Source organism: Mastigoproctus giganteus, chromosome 3 (assembly GCF_048544385.1).
Source record: "Mastigoproctus giganteus isolate SK-2022 chromosome 3, ASM4854438v1, whole genome shotgun sequence".
NCBI lineage: Eukaryota > Metazoa > Arthropoda > Arachnida > Uropygi > Thelyphonidae > Mastigoproctus > Mastigoproctus giganteus.
In genome coordinates, this window is record NC_143577.1 from 84,563,412 (window position 1) to 84,579,901 (window position 16,490).

Below are 16,490 nucleotides of genomic sequence, written 5' to 3' on the forward strand. Positions count from 1 at the left end.
AAAGAATATGAATACTGTTGCTATTAGTAAAGTTGGTAAATTTTAAATAATTCTGAAATCAATTAATGCTGACATAATATGAATATCAGAAGTGCATGGTGTCATTCTGTTATATTGCATGCACAATTTGAATATGGTAAATACAATATATACAGGAAATACAGATATAAGAGAAGAGAATGTTTTATGCTTTTAATTGCAATGCACTTCATTCCAAGATGAATACACCACCAGATGAGAACTTTGAGGATATTATTAAATCAGCATAGTGTGACATAAGTGATAGGAAATAAAAGTGCTACAGACCACATAAGTATGAAGAATATGATGACAATTTATGCAGACACATTAATTGGACAAAGAGATATGTATTATTTAATTTTTGAAAGACTGGGATTTGTAGAGTGTCTACTCACAACAGCAGCAATCATATTTTTTGGCTGATGACAACTTCTTATGTCAATGTTTTAGAGATACTGCAAGGAAGAACATTATTCTTGACCTCATTTTTACCAATGATTCAAATGATATCGAGAACTTTTGCATTCTGGAACAAGACATGATCTAGCCAAAGAGGAATGTCTTTGTGTGTGCTAGGGTACAGAGAGTGTGAAAATATTAAGCACCAACTTGATGTTCTGATGAAGAGAAGGGTCGATGCCCTCAAAAGAGTTAAAATGGGGGAACTATTATTGTCGGTGATTCAATTATCAGAGAAACAGGAAATATATTATGCAAAAAATGTTGTGTAAATAATACTATAATTTCAATGATTTGGTAAGTAATAAAGGCTAATTGCTAAGTAAGGTATGATTGGAAATCACACTCAAACTTAGTAAGATGAGAAGTTCTAATGTTTGTGATAAAAAATAGTACTCCAATGTTACAGTTGTTTAATGATTAGGAATACTGAAGTTATAAGATAATATCAAGTAGACAGCATAAGTACTTACTTCTGTGCATATGAAAGAAGTAGTTTATAGTATTATATGCAGCTGTTTGCAGGGTGTACATGACTGTCCAGCACAGTTAATGTCCTGGAAATTTCCTACAAGAAGGTGTGGGAGATAGATGGGAAATTAAAACTGGAATTGATAACAGAAATATTTAGAGACATATCAGTTCCAGTTTTATTTCTTGTCTTCATAGTATCAACTGTAAAGTTCACAAGCCATTTTCTAAAACCCCCTTTTTTAATCCTTGTAATTTTTATTTTGTGTAAAAATTTTATTTTCATTTTAATTTATTTTATTTATATTTTTTGTTTATGTCTATGCTTTTTATCCTTTGCTTGTGGTTTACATCAAAAATGAAGACACATGTTGCTATTTTACTTGCAATCCTGACCATTGATACTTGATAAGGGATCAGTTTTGTAAGTTTCATGGTGGTCCTGGAGGCTGTCGCAGACATTCTCTCAGATAGGCCAAGCTGTGCTTGCTACCTGGCAGTCTAAAATGCTGATGGAAATGATATTCGGGTGACACTCAAGTCAAGTGGACCTAATTTCAGCGAAGTCCAGTTGGTATGTTACTCCCAAATCCTCTGCTTGCACCTTCATGATGCTGGGGCTGTTAGTAATCCTGGGTATAACCCCCATGTGCAAATCCTGAAACACTTCTTCCATCATGCAGTATGATTGATATCTTTTGAGGTTGTGATGGACATCTTGGCAAGATCCAATTTTCCTTGCATTTCGAGGGTACAGCTTTAAAATAGTGTTTGCAGGCTGGCTGCTAGATAGCCCACCAGACTGAACCTATTGCTAATTCTCTAGGAGGCTTCCAGATCAGCTATTGTATGATCTTGCTGCCACAACCTGTACTCTGCTAGATTGTGACTTGAAGAAGCCCAAGTAGTGTGTATGTGGGATGCATTGTTGAGGCCACGTTATGTCAATGAGTTGGGTATACTCTTGCCATGTGTACACTATATCCAAAAGTTTCATTACTTCATACATCTGGCGCCTCCGTAGCCAGGTGGGCAGGAGCAGCAGTGCGTAGCACACGTCTTTATTAGACCAGGGTTTGAGCCCATGACCACCAAATACGGAGAATGTGGAAAGGTCAGGGAATGACCACCGCATATCCCCAGAGCAATATGGCCTTAGTTGCTAATGCTCTTAAAAACCAAATAACAACATAACAATAACATAACTTCATACATCATGTCCTTGCCACAGTTTCTTACTTCTGAATACACCATGAATTTTCAAAATAATAGAGCAAACTTATCTGCGAAAAAATCTAAATCTCCTAACCACTTCCTCATTCATTTCACAAATATATGTGGTTCCAGTCCTAATCTCAATGATGTCCATTTCCACTTATGGTCTGCCAAACCTCATGTACTTTTTCTGACAGAATCCCAGTTATTGTTTGATTCAACTGCTCCTCATCTCAGTTGTCCAAATTATTCACTGTATGATTCCTTTCACTTCCAAGGTGGTACTTGTGCATATGTCTTTTCTAATATTCCCTGTCAGAGACTTAGTGATTTGGAATCTCCTCTTTTTAATCTTCTCTGGCTTAAAACCCCTTTACCATATTCTGCTAAAATCATCTGTAGCCTCTAGCATTCTCCTAACTCCACTAATCACTTGGAACCTTTGACTTCCTCTCTTTGAAACTTGGCTTTCTACAGTCCAACTGTCTTAACAGTCAAGTAATTTCCTAGGTGATTTTATAATGTTCACAACTCCAGCTGGTTTCCATTTTCTAGTCACACAGACCAAGCTGGTTGAGATTAGCATTAGTAAAGGCACATGATGCAAGAAAGCAAGCTTATATAGCATCAGCCAAAAAAAACCAAAAAAAAAAACCCTTCTCATTTCATTCATCCACTCACTCCATATGTTTGTCTAGTTCTGCCTTGAATCTATTTAAGCTATCAACTTCAACAAAGGCAGATGGAAGTTTGTTCCAGCAATCAACCACCCCGCTGGCTAAAGGCAAACTTCCACTCCTCTGTCCTACAACTGGCTCTCCTCAATTTGAATTTATGCCCTCTCAGGTGATTATTCTGAGATGCTGAGGTTTTTACAATTAATAATGACCACACACAGATTGTTTATTTACCAACTAGAATACTGAACGATCTTAACCACACAGCCAACATGCTTGATCTTTTTCTCACAAACATCCCTTCTAAGTACATGGTCAAGGTAAATGGTCCTCTAGGCACCTCAGATCACAAATTTGTGATGGTCTCTTCTCTAATGGAGCCTTTCAAAAATGTAAAATGGGATGATCTGCAAGATTTCTTTTCTTCTTTTCCTTGGTTGAACTACTGTTTATAATATTGCAATGTCCGTGTTTGTGCAGGTCATTGAACTTATTCTTGTAGGGATGGAATCCTTTATTCCACACTTCACTTTAAAATCCTGTCCTTTATCAGAACTTTGGTTTTTCAATGAATGTGCTAAGGCTGTTCAAGAGAAGAATGTTGCATATCATAATTGGCTTGTTTCCAAATCTCCGGGTTCTTTTTCTTGAAAAAGCAGTTATTAATTAGTCCAAACTAGATTTCGAATAGACTAAGAGTAGAAAACTTGCTTCTCGTCTAAATGGTAGCTGAGCATTCTGGTCTCTTGCCAAAGCTATTGGCTGCAACTTTTGCCTATCTCTGTTTCCACCTCTTCCAAAACCAGATAGTTCTATTGCCACTTCAGCCAAAGATAAAGTGGACCTGCTAGCATCCTCTTTTTCTTACAACTCTTGAGGCCAACCGGGCTAGCCAGGTGGGTAAAGTGCCTGCCTGGCAACCCAAAGGTCGCGGGTTCGAATCCCGCTTCGGGCTTGGATCAAAGTACTGCAAAAACCTTGGGAGGTGCACTATGGCCACAGAAGCCGATGCGCCAACAACTACCAAAAAAAAAAAAAAAAACAACTCTTGAGCCCCGAGTGCCAAGCGAGTGACTATGGCGATTGCTGAGTGATTTCCAAGCATTTCTTGTAAAGAGCGGCTGATACTTATAGTGTTATTCTTCAATTTTGACAGAGTTATTTAATTTTGCCCTTCTAAAGTAAAGAAGCTAGCATACCTAATAGCAAGGAAAGACACCTTTCTTCTTGTACATAGGACTAACTTACTAATGCACTAACAAATAACCTTACTTTATCGCTTGGTCACTGGTGGCACCGCTCCTGCCTCCACGTGGTGGGGCTGGAAACCTGGGAGAAGAAAGCCACCCTCCCAGGGCAAAAAGGAGCAATGATGGACAAAAATAAACAGTCCTCGTGTGGATCTTATAATCCAGATCTAGACAAACATAATCCAGATCATGACGACACAAATATATCCCATGCTAAGGGACAAAAAAGAAGAAGGAATGGATAATACCACTCCTCTCTTTTTAATACTACACTCCTCCACAGACCAACCACTGAGTAAGCTGTCCTCATTTTTGCTACAGAAATGTCTCAAAAATGTGGCTGGCCCTCCAAAAATGGTTCGGCGATTAAGATACAGAGATTTATTAGTCGAAATGACCGAACATAGACATGCTGAGAGACTATTGAAAGTATCTACTTTTGGTGGAATTCCCACAAAGGTTACCCCCACATGCCACCTTAAACTCCTCTAAAGGGGTAATATCAGAGTGGGTTCTATTAAATGTATCAGAGGATGAACTTGTACATGAACTAAGAGATCAAATTGTGGTACAAGCCAAAAGAATTGTTATTAAAAGAGATAGAGAGCCTGCCCCTATATGGACAGTGATACTAACATTTAAAACACCAAATCTACCTACTTCCATTAAAGCTGGTCATCTTAGATGCCAAGTAAGACCATACATTCCAAATCCAGTCCAGTGCTTTATGTGCCAAAAATTTGGTCATTCCCAAGCTGTCTGCAGAGATGTAGCCACTTGTGCTAACTGCGGATCAAAAGAGCATACACACACAAACTGTAACACTGAAATGCAAATTTGTCCTAACTGCCATGGTAACCACTCTGCCTTCTCTAAGGAATGCCCTCAATGGAAAAGAGCAAAGAATATTCAAAAATATAAGATTGAGCAGAAAGTATCATATCAAGAAGCTAAAAAACATTTTGCAGTACCTGCTAATTCACTTACATATGCTTCAGTTACCCAATGGCTACACTCAGTAGCAACTCAGACTGATTGCTCAGTCCCTCCAAATATCTCAATATCTGGTTGGGCTAAATCACTCCTCTCCTCATCAAAGGAAAAACCTACTCCCAAATATGCTACTCGTAACAATAATAATGTAACAATAAAAAAAAAAAACCCTTCTCATTTCATCCATCCACTCACTCCAAATGTTTGTCTAGTTCTGCCTTGAATCTATTTAAGCTATCAACTTCAACTCCAGATAAGAAACCTAATGAGCAACCAATAGAATGAGCCAAGAGTCCTGAAAGAAGCAATGCTACTAAATTTATATCTGATACCATGGATATTGATGAAAAGATAGATGAGGATGATTCAATTCTTGAGATTTATCCAGAGGATCACATTGACATGGGTAGGCCAATCTTCCTAAAAAAAGAAAAAGCAAAAGTAGACAAGCGCAAACAAAAAAAAATCCGCTGTAAGTAACCAAACCCATCAGTTAAAACCAAACAATGCACACAGTGATTCAATGGAATTGTCGCTTCGTGCCAATTTAGATGACCTCTACGATCTCCTAAGTGAATATAAGCCTGTTGCAGCATGCATACAAGAAACAAACCTGACGAATGCAGTATATATATAATAATTGAACACTTCACTATGTATAGAAAAGATAGAAACTGCTCTAATGCAGCACATGGAGGAGTAGCACTGTTAGTAAACTCTTCAATTCCCTCCAGACCTGTTCCCTTGCAAACACTGTTGGAGGCAATTGCAGCCCGTATCACCATTGGCATAACGATAACGTTAGTCTCATTGTATTTGTCACCAAACCACACAACCCTTTTTGATTTAGATGACCTAGTAAGACAAATACCTGCTCCTTTCTATATTCTGGGTGACTGGAATGGCCATAACCCCCTATGGGGTTCTCAATAACTTGACTGCAGAGGAAAATAATTGAGAAATTCTTGGATAAACACAATCTAACTATTTTAAACACCAGTGATCACACATATGTTCATGTACCATCTGGTTCAAGCTCTGCCATTGATCTAATAGTATGTTCTCCAACAATATTTCCTCTCATAGACTGGACAGTTACTGACAACCCTCTTGGTAGTATAGGCGCCTCCGTAGCCAGGTGGGAAGGAGCAGCAGTGTGTAGCACATGCTTCTTGATTAGACCGGGGTTCGAGCCCATCACCACCAAATACGGAGGATGCGGAAAGGTCAGGGAATGACCACCGCATATCCTGGAGCAATATGGCCTTAGTTGCTAATGCCCCTAATAACAATAACTAACAAATCTTGGTAGTGATCACTTTCTGATCATCTGTAATTGCTGTACAAATTCTCCTCCGCTGAATAGCATTAGAACAATTTGGAAATTTGACAAGGCCAACTGGACTAAATATCAAGAAATAGCTCATTTAGATTCCACTATCATTGCAACTGACAAGATTGATTCTGCGGTAAGATATATTACACAACAAATAATGACAGCAGCTGAATCTGCTATCCCGAAATCTTCATATAAAATCCGACTCCATCCAAAAATGTGGTGGAATGAAGCATTTATTAAAAGCATGTATTCTCTTTTAGCAATGAAGCATTGCTAAAAGAGAAAGGAATAAATATTGGAATGAGTTTAGAAAACATCCAACCACAGCCAACTTCCTACAGTTTAAAAGAACAAGGGCTAAGACTCGTCATGTAAGACAAATGAGTAAAAAAGGAGCATGGGCACACTATGCTGCCACAATAAACAGATTCACAGATACTGCAACAGTCTGGAAAAAAATCAAACGTATCAATGGCAAATACTCACTTGCTAATTCTCCGATTCTATTTCTGAAAGGAAAGGAAATTTCTAAACCTGTGGAACTTGCTAATGCATTCAGCTCATCTTTTGAATCACTCTCAGCTGTTTCCGCCTATGAACCAGCCTTTCAGTTGCTAAAATGCAGTACAGAAAAGTATAAACTGAATTTTAATACCGCTCTCCAACATTCATACAATCTGTCATTGACCATGACTGAATTGCTTAATGCACTCACAAAAGTGAAAAACAGTGCTCCAGGTCCTGATGGAATTTATTACACAATGATTTCCCATTTAAGTGAAAGATCATTAAGTGCTCTCTTACTGCTCTATAATAGAATTTTCTTAGAGGAATATTACCTCACCAACTAGTGCCATTCTTATGTGCTAGCCTTCCCGAAACCAGGAAAAGATCACACAGATCTCCAACAAACTATCGACTTATCTCCCTAACAAGTTGCTTGGGAAACACAATGGAAAAAATACTTAACGCCCGACTAACATGGTATTTGGAGACTCAAAATATTCTGAGTCCAAGCCAGTATGGTTTTCGGAGAAGTAGATCAACGCTTGATCTCATTATCAAAGCGGAAGCAAATATTCGGAACGCCTTTCTAAGAAATGAACACTTTGTTATGATATGCATTGACATCAAAAAAGCATTTGATACAACTTGGCATTATGGGATTCTTCGTGACTTACGTAAATCTGGTCTTCGTGGTCATCTCCTGAAATTTATTCAGAACTTCCTATCTAACAGATCCTTCCAAGTCCTCTTCCACTTGTTACCTTCTAGAACATGTACAAGAAGAGGGAGTTCCCCAGGGCTCAGTGCTGAGTGCAACACTTTTTTCCAGCAGGATCGATTCTATAACCAAGTGTATACCTAAAACAGTTGATGCATACCTGTATGCTGACGACCTTGCCATTTCATGTCATTCTCAAAAGATGCGACTTATTGAGAGACAACTACAAGGCACCATTAATAGAATAGTCTCTTGGGCCAAAAACAATGGCTACAGAATTTCTAAATCGAAAACAACTGCAGTACACTTCTGTTGTAAACGTACATTGCATCCTGATCCAAATCTTCAATTAGACTCTCATTGTATTATATTTCAGCCATGTACTTGTTTTCCTGGTATAATACTTGATAAAAAACTAAACTTCCTTGAACATATAAAATATATTCGTATCAGCTGGCTTAAGAAACTAAATATTCTCAGAGTAATCTCCTCTATGTCATGGGGTGCAGATCGTTACATGTTGCTACATTTATACTGCTCATTAATTAGATCCTGCCTAGACTATGCATACGCCTCAGCCAGGCCAAGTGTACTGAAATGGCTTGATCCCATTCATCATAGTGCACTTTGAGTAGCACTGGGTGCCTTTCGTACATCTCCCATTTTAAGTCTATATACAGAAGCCAATGAACCGCTGCTAGACCTTGGACGACAAATTCTTCTCCTAAATTATGCTGCTGAAATTAGCAGCCTTCTACATCACCCAATATAGCAATATCTCTTCAGACCAAAAGGGAAAACCTCTATTGAACTAAATCACGTCTCAATAAACCATCTGGCATTAGGCTTCAAGCTCTAAACGCTAGCTGGGGACTCAACATGAATAACATAATGCAGGATACTAGCATGGAAATCCAGCCATGGCAAATACCCATGATACATATTAAAAAATACTATCAGAAATGTGGAAAGAATAATCTTCCAGATATTAAAATCAGACAATTACATCTGGCCCACTCTACTCAGTTTAGAAGTTATGTGCAGCTATATACAGATGGATCCAAGACTGCCAGTAAAGTTGGTACAGCTGTAGTCCTGCCGGATGCTATCATCGCCAAACAGCTTCCCTCAGAATGTAGTAATTATACTACTGAGTTGTGTGGTAATCTATTAGCCCTGGAGAAAATAAAAGAAGCCTCATATACTCAATCCATAATATATAAGGATTCATTAAGTGCTGTGAATTGTATGCAGTGTAAACGCCCCAACAATCATCCTCTGGTACAGCAAATCTGGACTCAGTTAATGACAATTCATACACGTACGTGGTCACCTCATAATATCTTGTTGGATTCCTGGACATTCTGGAATCCCAGGAAATTAACAAGCAGATTTAACTGCCAAAAATGCTTCAAGTCCTATCTCATCCAATTTCAGGACACCTTATGTTGACTATAAATGCATTATACAGCAGACCTCTAAAGAACAGTGGAAACGTATATGGGAAAAAGAAACAAATAATAAACTTTTTGAAATAAAGAGAGAACCCAAACAGTGGTGATCCAATCTGAGAGGAAATAGAAAAGAAGAAACTCTACTAGCACGACTGTGCATTGGTCACACATACCTCACTCACAGTTATTTATTAAGAAAGGAAGATGCCCCACAGTGCAGTAACTGTTCATGTCCACTCACTGTAAAGTATATCATTATAGAATGCCCACTATATCTAAGAGAACGAAAAACTGCTTTCTCCTTACTTTTCAAAAATTGCAATCAATTAACACTACATAATGTTCTAGGAGATCGTCAGGATATGGATGACGTTTTTGTTTTCCTAAAATCGATTGATAAATGTCACCTTGTCTTGGGCCGAAAACAATGGCTACAGAATTTCTAAATCTTTATCAGAATCAGCACCAACAACAAAGATATACTAGTCAGAAATCAGTGCATTATAGCCACAGTTGCTGATGCACCAACAAACCTAACAACAGCAATTCTTGTATCGATGATCTTGGTAAACCACCTCCCACCATTCCCAGTACACTCCATTCAATGCTCCCCATGGTCTTCCGTCTGAAGGATTTTGATCAATCTTGATGATAAGAAAGCTCCACGTTCTGAGTATCCAGTTTTCTCTCTGACTGCTCACTGTGGGTAATGGTAGATGGCACTCTGTCTTCTAACTTCTCCACTAATGCAAGTGTTCCCCAAGGTCAGTTCTTTCTCCCACTCTTTTCCTCTTGTATATTAATGACCTTCTTCCATTGACTGGAAATCATATCCATCATTTTGCTGATGAAAGCACATTGCACTCCACCTTCCTGTTTGTGAAACCTTGCCCTGCACAAACAGCTTCAACTTATCAAATATCCATTACCAATTCCTTAAATACTGATCTCCAAGTAATTCTCCACTGGGGAAAAGATAACTTAGTTGATTTTAGTCCTTCTAAAACTCAGTCCCGTCTTATATCTTGCAAAAAGGATTCTTCTGCTCCTATGCTTATCTTCAATTACACTCTGATTTCTAGGCAAGATCATATATATCTATTAGGGATTACCCTGACTTCTAATCTCCCTCTCTCTCTCTCTCTCTCTCTTGGCATAAGCACATTACAAATATTGCTTCCTCTGCATCTAAAAAAGTGAGTTTTCTCTTTCGCTCTCACCATTACTTTTCTTCCAAACAGCTGTTTGCTCTGTTCAAATCACAAATCTACCCTACTGTGGAATAGTGTTCCCACCTCTGGAGTGGTGTCCCCAAAACCTCTCTGTCAGGCTTCTAGATTCCATTCAAAAGAGGCAGTTAGGTTAATTAATGACTCATCTCTAATAGAGTCTCTCCACTCTCTGTCTCGTAGATGTTCTGTTTCTGCTGCATGTCTTTTCTATAGATACTTCCATGGGCACTGTTCTCCTGAATTGGCTTGTATAAGTCCCGCTCTCTCTCTCTCTCTCTCTCTCTCTCTCTCTCTCTCTCTCTCTCTCTCTCTCTCTCTCTCTCCCAAACCAGTCTGAATGTGTGCTGCAGCCGGTCAATATCTTTTTACTGTTCAACTTCAGAGTTACAGAAATAACTTCTCTTTTTCCTCATTTATTTATTAAACTTCCATTTTCTGGAACAACCTTCCTTCATACGTATTTCCTGAAAATTACAATCTACAGGTAATTAAGTCTAATGGCAACAAATATCTTCTTTCAACTTCTCAACCTTCAACCAATGTGCATGGTACTAAGTACTATAGGTTCTAATCCCTCTTGAGTTTGGGGATTCCATTAAAAAAAAAAAATCCTTATTTTGTAATTATTTATTTCTTATTATGCATATTTTATTAGTTATCTTCTATCTCCCTCACTTTCTTTTTTCTTTTTTTTTTCCTTACCTGATTGTCCATGCTCTGCTTAGGTTACTACACTAGACTACTTCCCCATTTTTCTACCATCTTGTTTCCACTTCTTTTTATTATTATTCAATTTATATATATTTGGGTGGGTGGGGGGTTGTGATCCCTCCATCCCTACAAAAACAAGCCTCAAAAAATTAGCCTAAATTGCGGCCAAGCATTTGTGATTCAACAACACAGACTACACACAGTCCCAGGAGTGTGTGTGTGTGCATTTATATACAGTAGAGGACAAAAATGTGATGCACTCAATACCTTGCATCTTTATACTATAAATCGTCTGAACAATTAAAGGTTAATTGTTCAGATGATCATTATTTTAAATAGCCATCTGTGTATAGTTTAAGTATGATATCAATGCTTTTATCTAGTAGTTATGGAAAAAAACTCTCTCTCTCTCTCTCTCTCTCTCTCTCTCTCTCTCTCTCTCTCTCTCTCTCTCTCTCTCTCTCTCTCTCTCTCTCACTCTCATGTGGGCAATAAAGCACAGAGAACATTCTTAATAAATGTCAATAAAGATGTGGGCATTTAGGTAGTCTTTGTAGAACAAAATTGGACTTGGACCAGCTTCCATAAAGGCTGCCTTCCATGCTGATTTGGCCTCTGCTACCTTTAAGATTATTTTTGAATTAAGTGAAAAATTGTTCTAATATGATTTGTTCCATAAAAACATTCTGTTTTGCCTGTTTTTAGCTATATTCTACTTTTTCAATACAAAATATGACTCATTGCTCTAAGTTGTTCGCAATCATCACCATTTAGCATCTCGCTCTTTATGTTTAATGCACCATGCCAGATTTTGTTTGTGCCCATTTTGAAAAAGAAGTGGTTTCAGATTTTGAAACAACTTCTGTCTCTATGGATAGCTTTTCATGTGTGTTGTGATAAGCCAGAAAATAATTGTTGCTGGTACAACAGCTTTGATTACTTACAACAATACATCACTGGTTAATTTCAACCAGCTGTTTATTGTCGTGATGGGTATGATCAAGAATCATAATTAGAATAATCTGCTATGGCATTTTCACAGTCAGTTATATAAATCTTTTGATTATAAAATTGAAAACAAAACTTAAGAAGAAGGGAGGAAAAAATAACAGTCAAGGGATTTGATCTAACATTACCACTTGGTAGCATAGTGCATGTTTAACACACACACACACATTTTAAGAGTAATTAATAAACATGAAAAGTATTTCTTGGTTATATTTTGAAAACTGTTATTTTAGTGATCTTTTATCATCAAAATTTGAAAAATTTATACAGTATATTCAGTGAGGTTTAGCCTTCATTGAAATGTTTTTCTTTGTTGGCAGAATAAGTATGAGCATGATAGTTATTTGTTACTGGAAGCTCATTGAACTTTCAGAACATTTTCCTGTTAAAAAATAGAAAACATGAAAAATAAATGTAGGGAAGAAATGTTTTGGTAAGATAAGTATCTTTTTTTGTTTTTATGTGATTTTCAGTATATATTGTTTTCATTCAAGAGAGGTGTAAATATATTTAAATATTGAAATATTGGGCATTCTTTCTGATATTTGATTACTGATAAATTTTCATAATTTTAGAGTTGATCTGCGATAAATCTGTAATTCGATATTAGTCTTAAAATATTTTATTATATATATTTATCAGTTTTTATGAATATAATCTTTAGTATAATATTACAGTTTGTGCTACTTAGCTGAAGCCTTAGTGGTACAAAGCAAATTTTTAACATCATAAAATTTTAAAGTTCATTTAGAACCAAATGCTTTTCCACAAGTGTTAAACTTTTTTTTTCTATAAATTGGGAATGTAAAAACATATATTTAAGTTTAATGAAATTATTTTAAGAAATTGTATTAGTTTATGATTCTAATATTAATAAATTCTAATATTAATTACTTAAAGAATGGAGTGCCTCAGGAGAAGAAGGTGCAACACACCATGTGATACACCGAACTACTCATATGGCAATAACATCAAAACAGAAGTCTGATGAGGTGCCTCCAGAAGAAGGTAAAATATGGCTTTATTTTTACCATGAATATGAAATTTAAATTTACTGTACACTATATGACAAAAAAGTATTTGGACACACACAGGTAACTACAAAGGCACTTTTAATTCTAAAAATGTAATACGTGGGAACCCTCCCTCCTTGGCATATATGACAGTCCCAATCCTCCTGTGCATACTTCCCACCAACTTATAGGTGTTGGCCAGAATTTTCCTCCATTTCTCCTGCAACTCAGCTGTCAGAGCTAGTTTGGAAGAGGCAATTTTGACCACAGCCAAATCCAGTGCTTCATTTTATCCTACAGGTGTTCAGTGGGGTTGAGGGTCATCCTCTAACCTAGCTATCACAACTTTTTGGCATCATTGTCCAAAACTACTCCTAATTACTCCTGTGACCCACACTGTATGATATTGAGCATTGTCATGATGTTATTGACAGCCTATTTCTTTAGAACTGCAGTAGCATAGTAGTTGCATAATTGTACAAAATATCCAAGTGGGTAATGGACTTCATGATTTCAGCAGGTGCTACAACCAGTAGACTAAGTCTGAATCACCTGAAACAGTCCCACATTATCAGACTGCCTTCACTAAACTTTATAGTTGTGACTGCAGGAAGTGCTATGCAATCAATCTCTGCACCAAAACATGTATTGAAAACAAAACATTGTGTAATTAGATTTGACACTCCCTAGAATTTGCCTCCATTATTTTGTTACTGTTCAACATTAATTTGTCTCTGTTATTCTGTTGAGAGCAACAGTGTTCCAAATGCATTTTCACACCCTACCATGATATCATGCATGCTTATGTGCAGCTGCCCTACCACTAATCCCAAGGTTATGCAGCTTTCTGTGGATGCTTGATGTACTGATGAATGTGCTTGTGGACTCTTGGACCTGCTCACTGATGTTTTCAAAGAAATTTATGAGATATAAACCACCCTCTTTTTGGTTTATCTAACATGTTTTGTGAGTTTATGAAGCCATCCACATGTTTTTTGTTGTTGTTGAGGTATTGCCTGTGGGCTTTTGTCATCGACTGTCATTTGCTGCAGTGTATTTTGGAAAGTTCAGATGAATTATAGTTGCATACATAGAGAGGTTACTGATGTGACATCCAACCACCATCCCAAGCTGAAAGTCTGTAAATTCCAATCCACAACCCAATCCATTACAATTTCTAATGCAGTGATTCTGCTGCACATGCAGGTGGTCGGAAAACTGCTAGCTTGGGGGGAGACAAAGACTAATGGATTAACAGTAGCCACTGGCAGAGGTGAAAGAGATTCTTGCACTGCTTCTATTGGAATGAGCAGAAGCCTGAAAAACAAGATGCAGGATATTTCAGAGACTGCTGGAAGTCATTGCGGTACAAGTAAACACATGGGTTGTGTTAGGGTAGCTAAGAATAGAAACAGGTGCATGTATACTTGCGTGTACACTAATGCTAGGAGTTTAGTAAATAAATTTGATGAATTTGAGGTATTACTCAAAACATCAAAGGCAGATATTGTTGGGATATCAGAGACGTGGTGTCACACAGATATAAGGAATGCAGAACTGGAATTTGGGGAGTACAACGTCTACAGAAAGGATAGACAGGATAGGAAGGGAGGAGGGGTTATGCTATTAGTTAAAAAACACATAAAATCCAAGGAAGTGAAGCCAGTTGACATCGCTGGACAGTGCAGTGTTGAGTCAGTTTGGTGTGACATAAGCATAGGTAAATCAAAATTGAGAGTAGGAGTGTGCTATAGGCCTAATGACTCTGATGAGTATAATAAGATACTGTACAGGGAAATAGAATGGGCCAGTAAATCAGAGAGTCTTATAATGGGGGATTTTAATTTCCCAGATATTGACTGGAATTTGTGGGTTGGTCACTCACACACTAGCAAGGCTTTTGTGGATTTATTGGATGATTGTTTTCTACACCAGCATGTTCGGGAGGCAATTAGAGGGAGTAATACTCTTGATCTGATTATCAGTAGTGATTCTTCATGCATTAGGAATCTGCAGATAAATGAACCACTAGGTGGCAGTGATCACAGTGTGCTGAAGTGGGATTTACTCAAGGAGGTAACTACCATCAGAGGTAAAGGGAAGGGTTTTTGCTTTCATAAAGGCGACTATGATGGTCTGAGACAGTATTTAAATTCTATACATTGGGACCAACTGATGATGTTACCAACAGCAAATTCAAAATGGGAAGCATTCAAGGAACTAATCTTGGAAGCTACCAGGCTTTACATACCAACCAAGAAATATTGTTCAAGGTTCAGGCCTAAATGGTTGTCAGATGAACTAATGAGACATATGGCAGAGAAGAAAAATGCATGGGATACATACAAATTAATGGGTGACGTGGAAGCCTATGATAGATATAAGTTGGTCTGTAACCAAGTCACAAAGGAGATTAGGCAGGCAAAGGCAGATTATGAGAAATCCTTGGCAAAGGATGCAAAGAAAAACAGAAAAGAGTTCTTTACCTATTTAAACTCAAGAAGGAAAGGGATGAATCAGATTGGTCCACTGGATGTTGATGGTTCAACAGTTGAGGATCCAGCTCAGGTGGCTAACAATCTAAATGAGTATTTTGCATCTACATTCACACATGAGGAGTTATTCAGGAAGGGGAATGTCGTAGGTGAAGTAAACATTGGCAGTGAGCTAGATGATTTTCTAATAACTGAGAGGAAAGTGGAGGAGAAATTGCTGAGGATAAACATAAAAAAGGCACCCGGGGTGGATGGGATCTATCCAGTTATATTAAAGGAGGCAGCAAAGGAAGTAAGCAAACCCCTAGCCATAATTATGAGAGCTTCTTTGGACTCAGGGGAGGTACCCATGGACTGGAGATGTGCAAATGTAACCCCAATTCACAAAGGGGGATCAAAGGCTGACACAAGTAATTATAGACCTGTTAGTTTAACTTCGGTTCCAGGAAAATTAATGGAGGCACTGGTTAAAGAAGCACTGCAGGATCATCTGGACAAGAATTCAGTTATAGCTCAGACACAGCATGGGTTTGTTAAGGGCAGGTCTTGTCTGACCAATTTGATTGGATACTATGATGTAGTCACAAAAGAACTGGATGCAGGGAATAACTTTGATATTATATATTTGGATCTTAGAAAGGCTTTTGATACTGTTGCGCATGGAAGACTGCTGTACAAATTGGAGAAGTGGGGCATTCGAGGCAAATTGCTGCTATGGATAAAGGGATGGTTGAGTGGCAGAAGACAGAGAGTGGTAATCAATGGACACTGCTCAACGTGGACTAATGTTATTAGTGGAGTTCCTCAGGGTTCAGTGTTGGGTCCATTGTTGTTTTCTGTATTTATAAATGATATTGATGATGGTGTATCAGGCTTAATGTCCAAGTTTGCAGACGATACCAAGGTTGGCAGGGTTGTTAAGGACAC

General features: G+C 37.8%; 1 protein-coding gene across 1 annotated transcript in view; it reads left to right on the forward strand.

Annotated features, from left to right (window-relative positions):
- LOC150088120 (uncharacterized) overlaps nucleotides 1-16,490 on the forward strand; it is a 1,786,788-nt gene that overhangs the window by 1,588,595 nt on the left and 181,703 nt on the right. Inside the window, exon 39 of the mRNA XM_090370030.1 lies at nucleotides 12,956-13,063. Within this exon, the coding sequence (XP_090226156.1) occupies nucleotides 12,956-13,063 (108 nt within the window). The remainder of the gene's footprint in view (nucleotides 1-12,955; nucleotides 13,064-16,490) is intronic.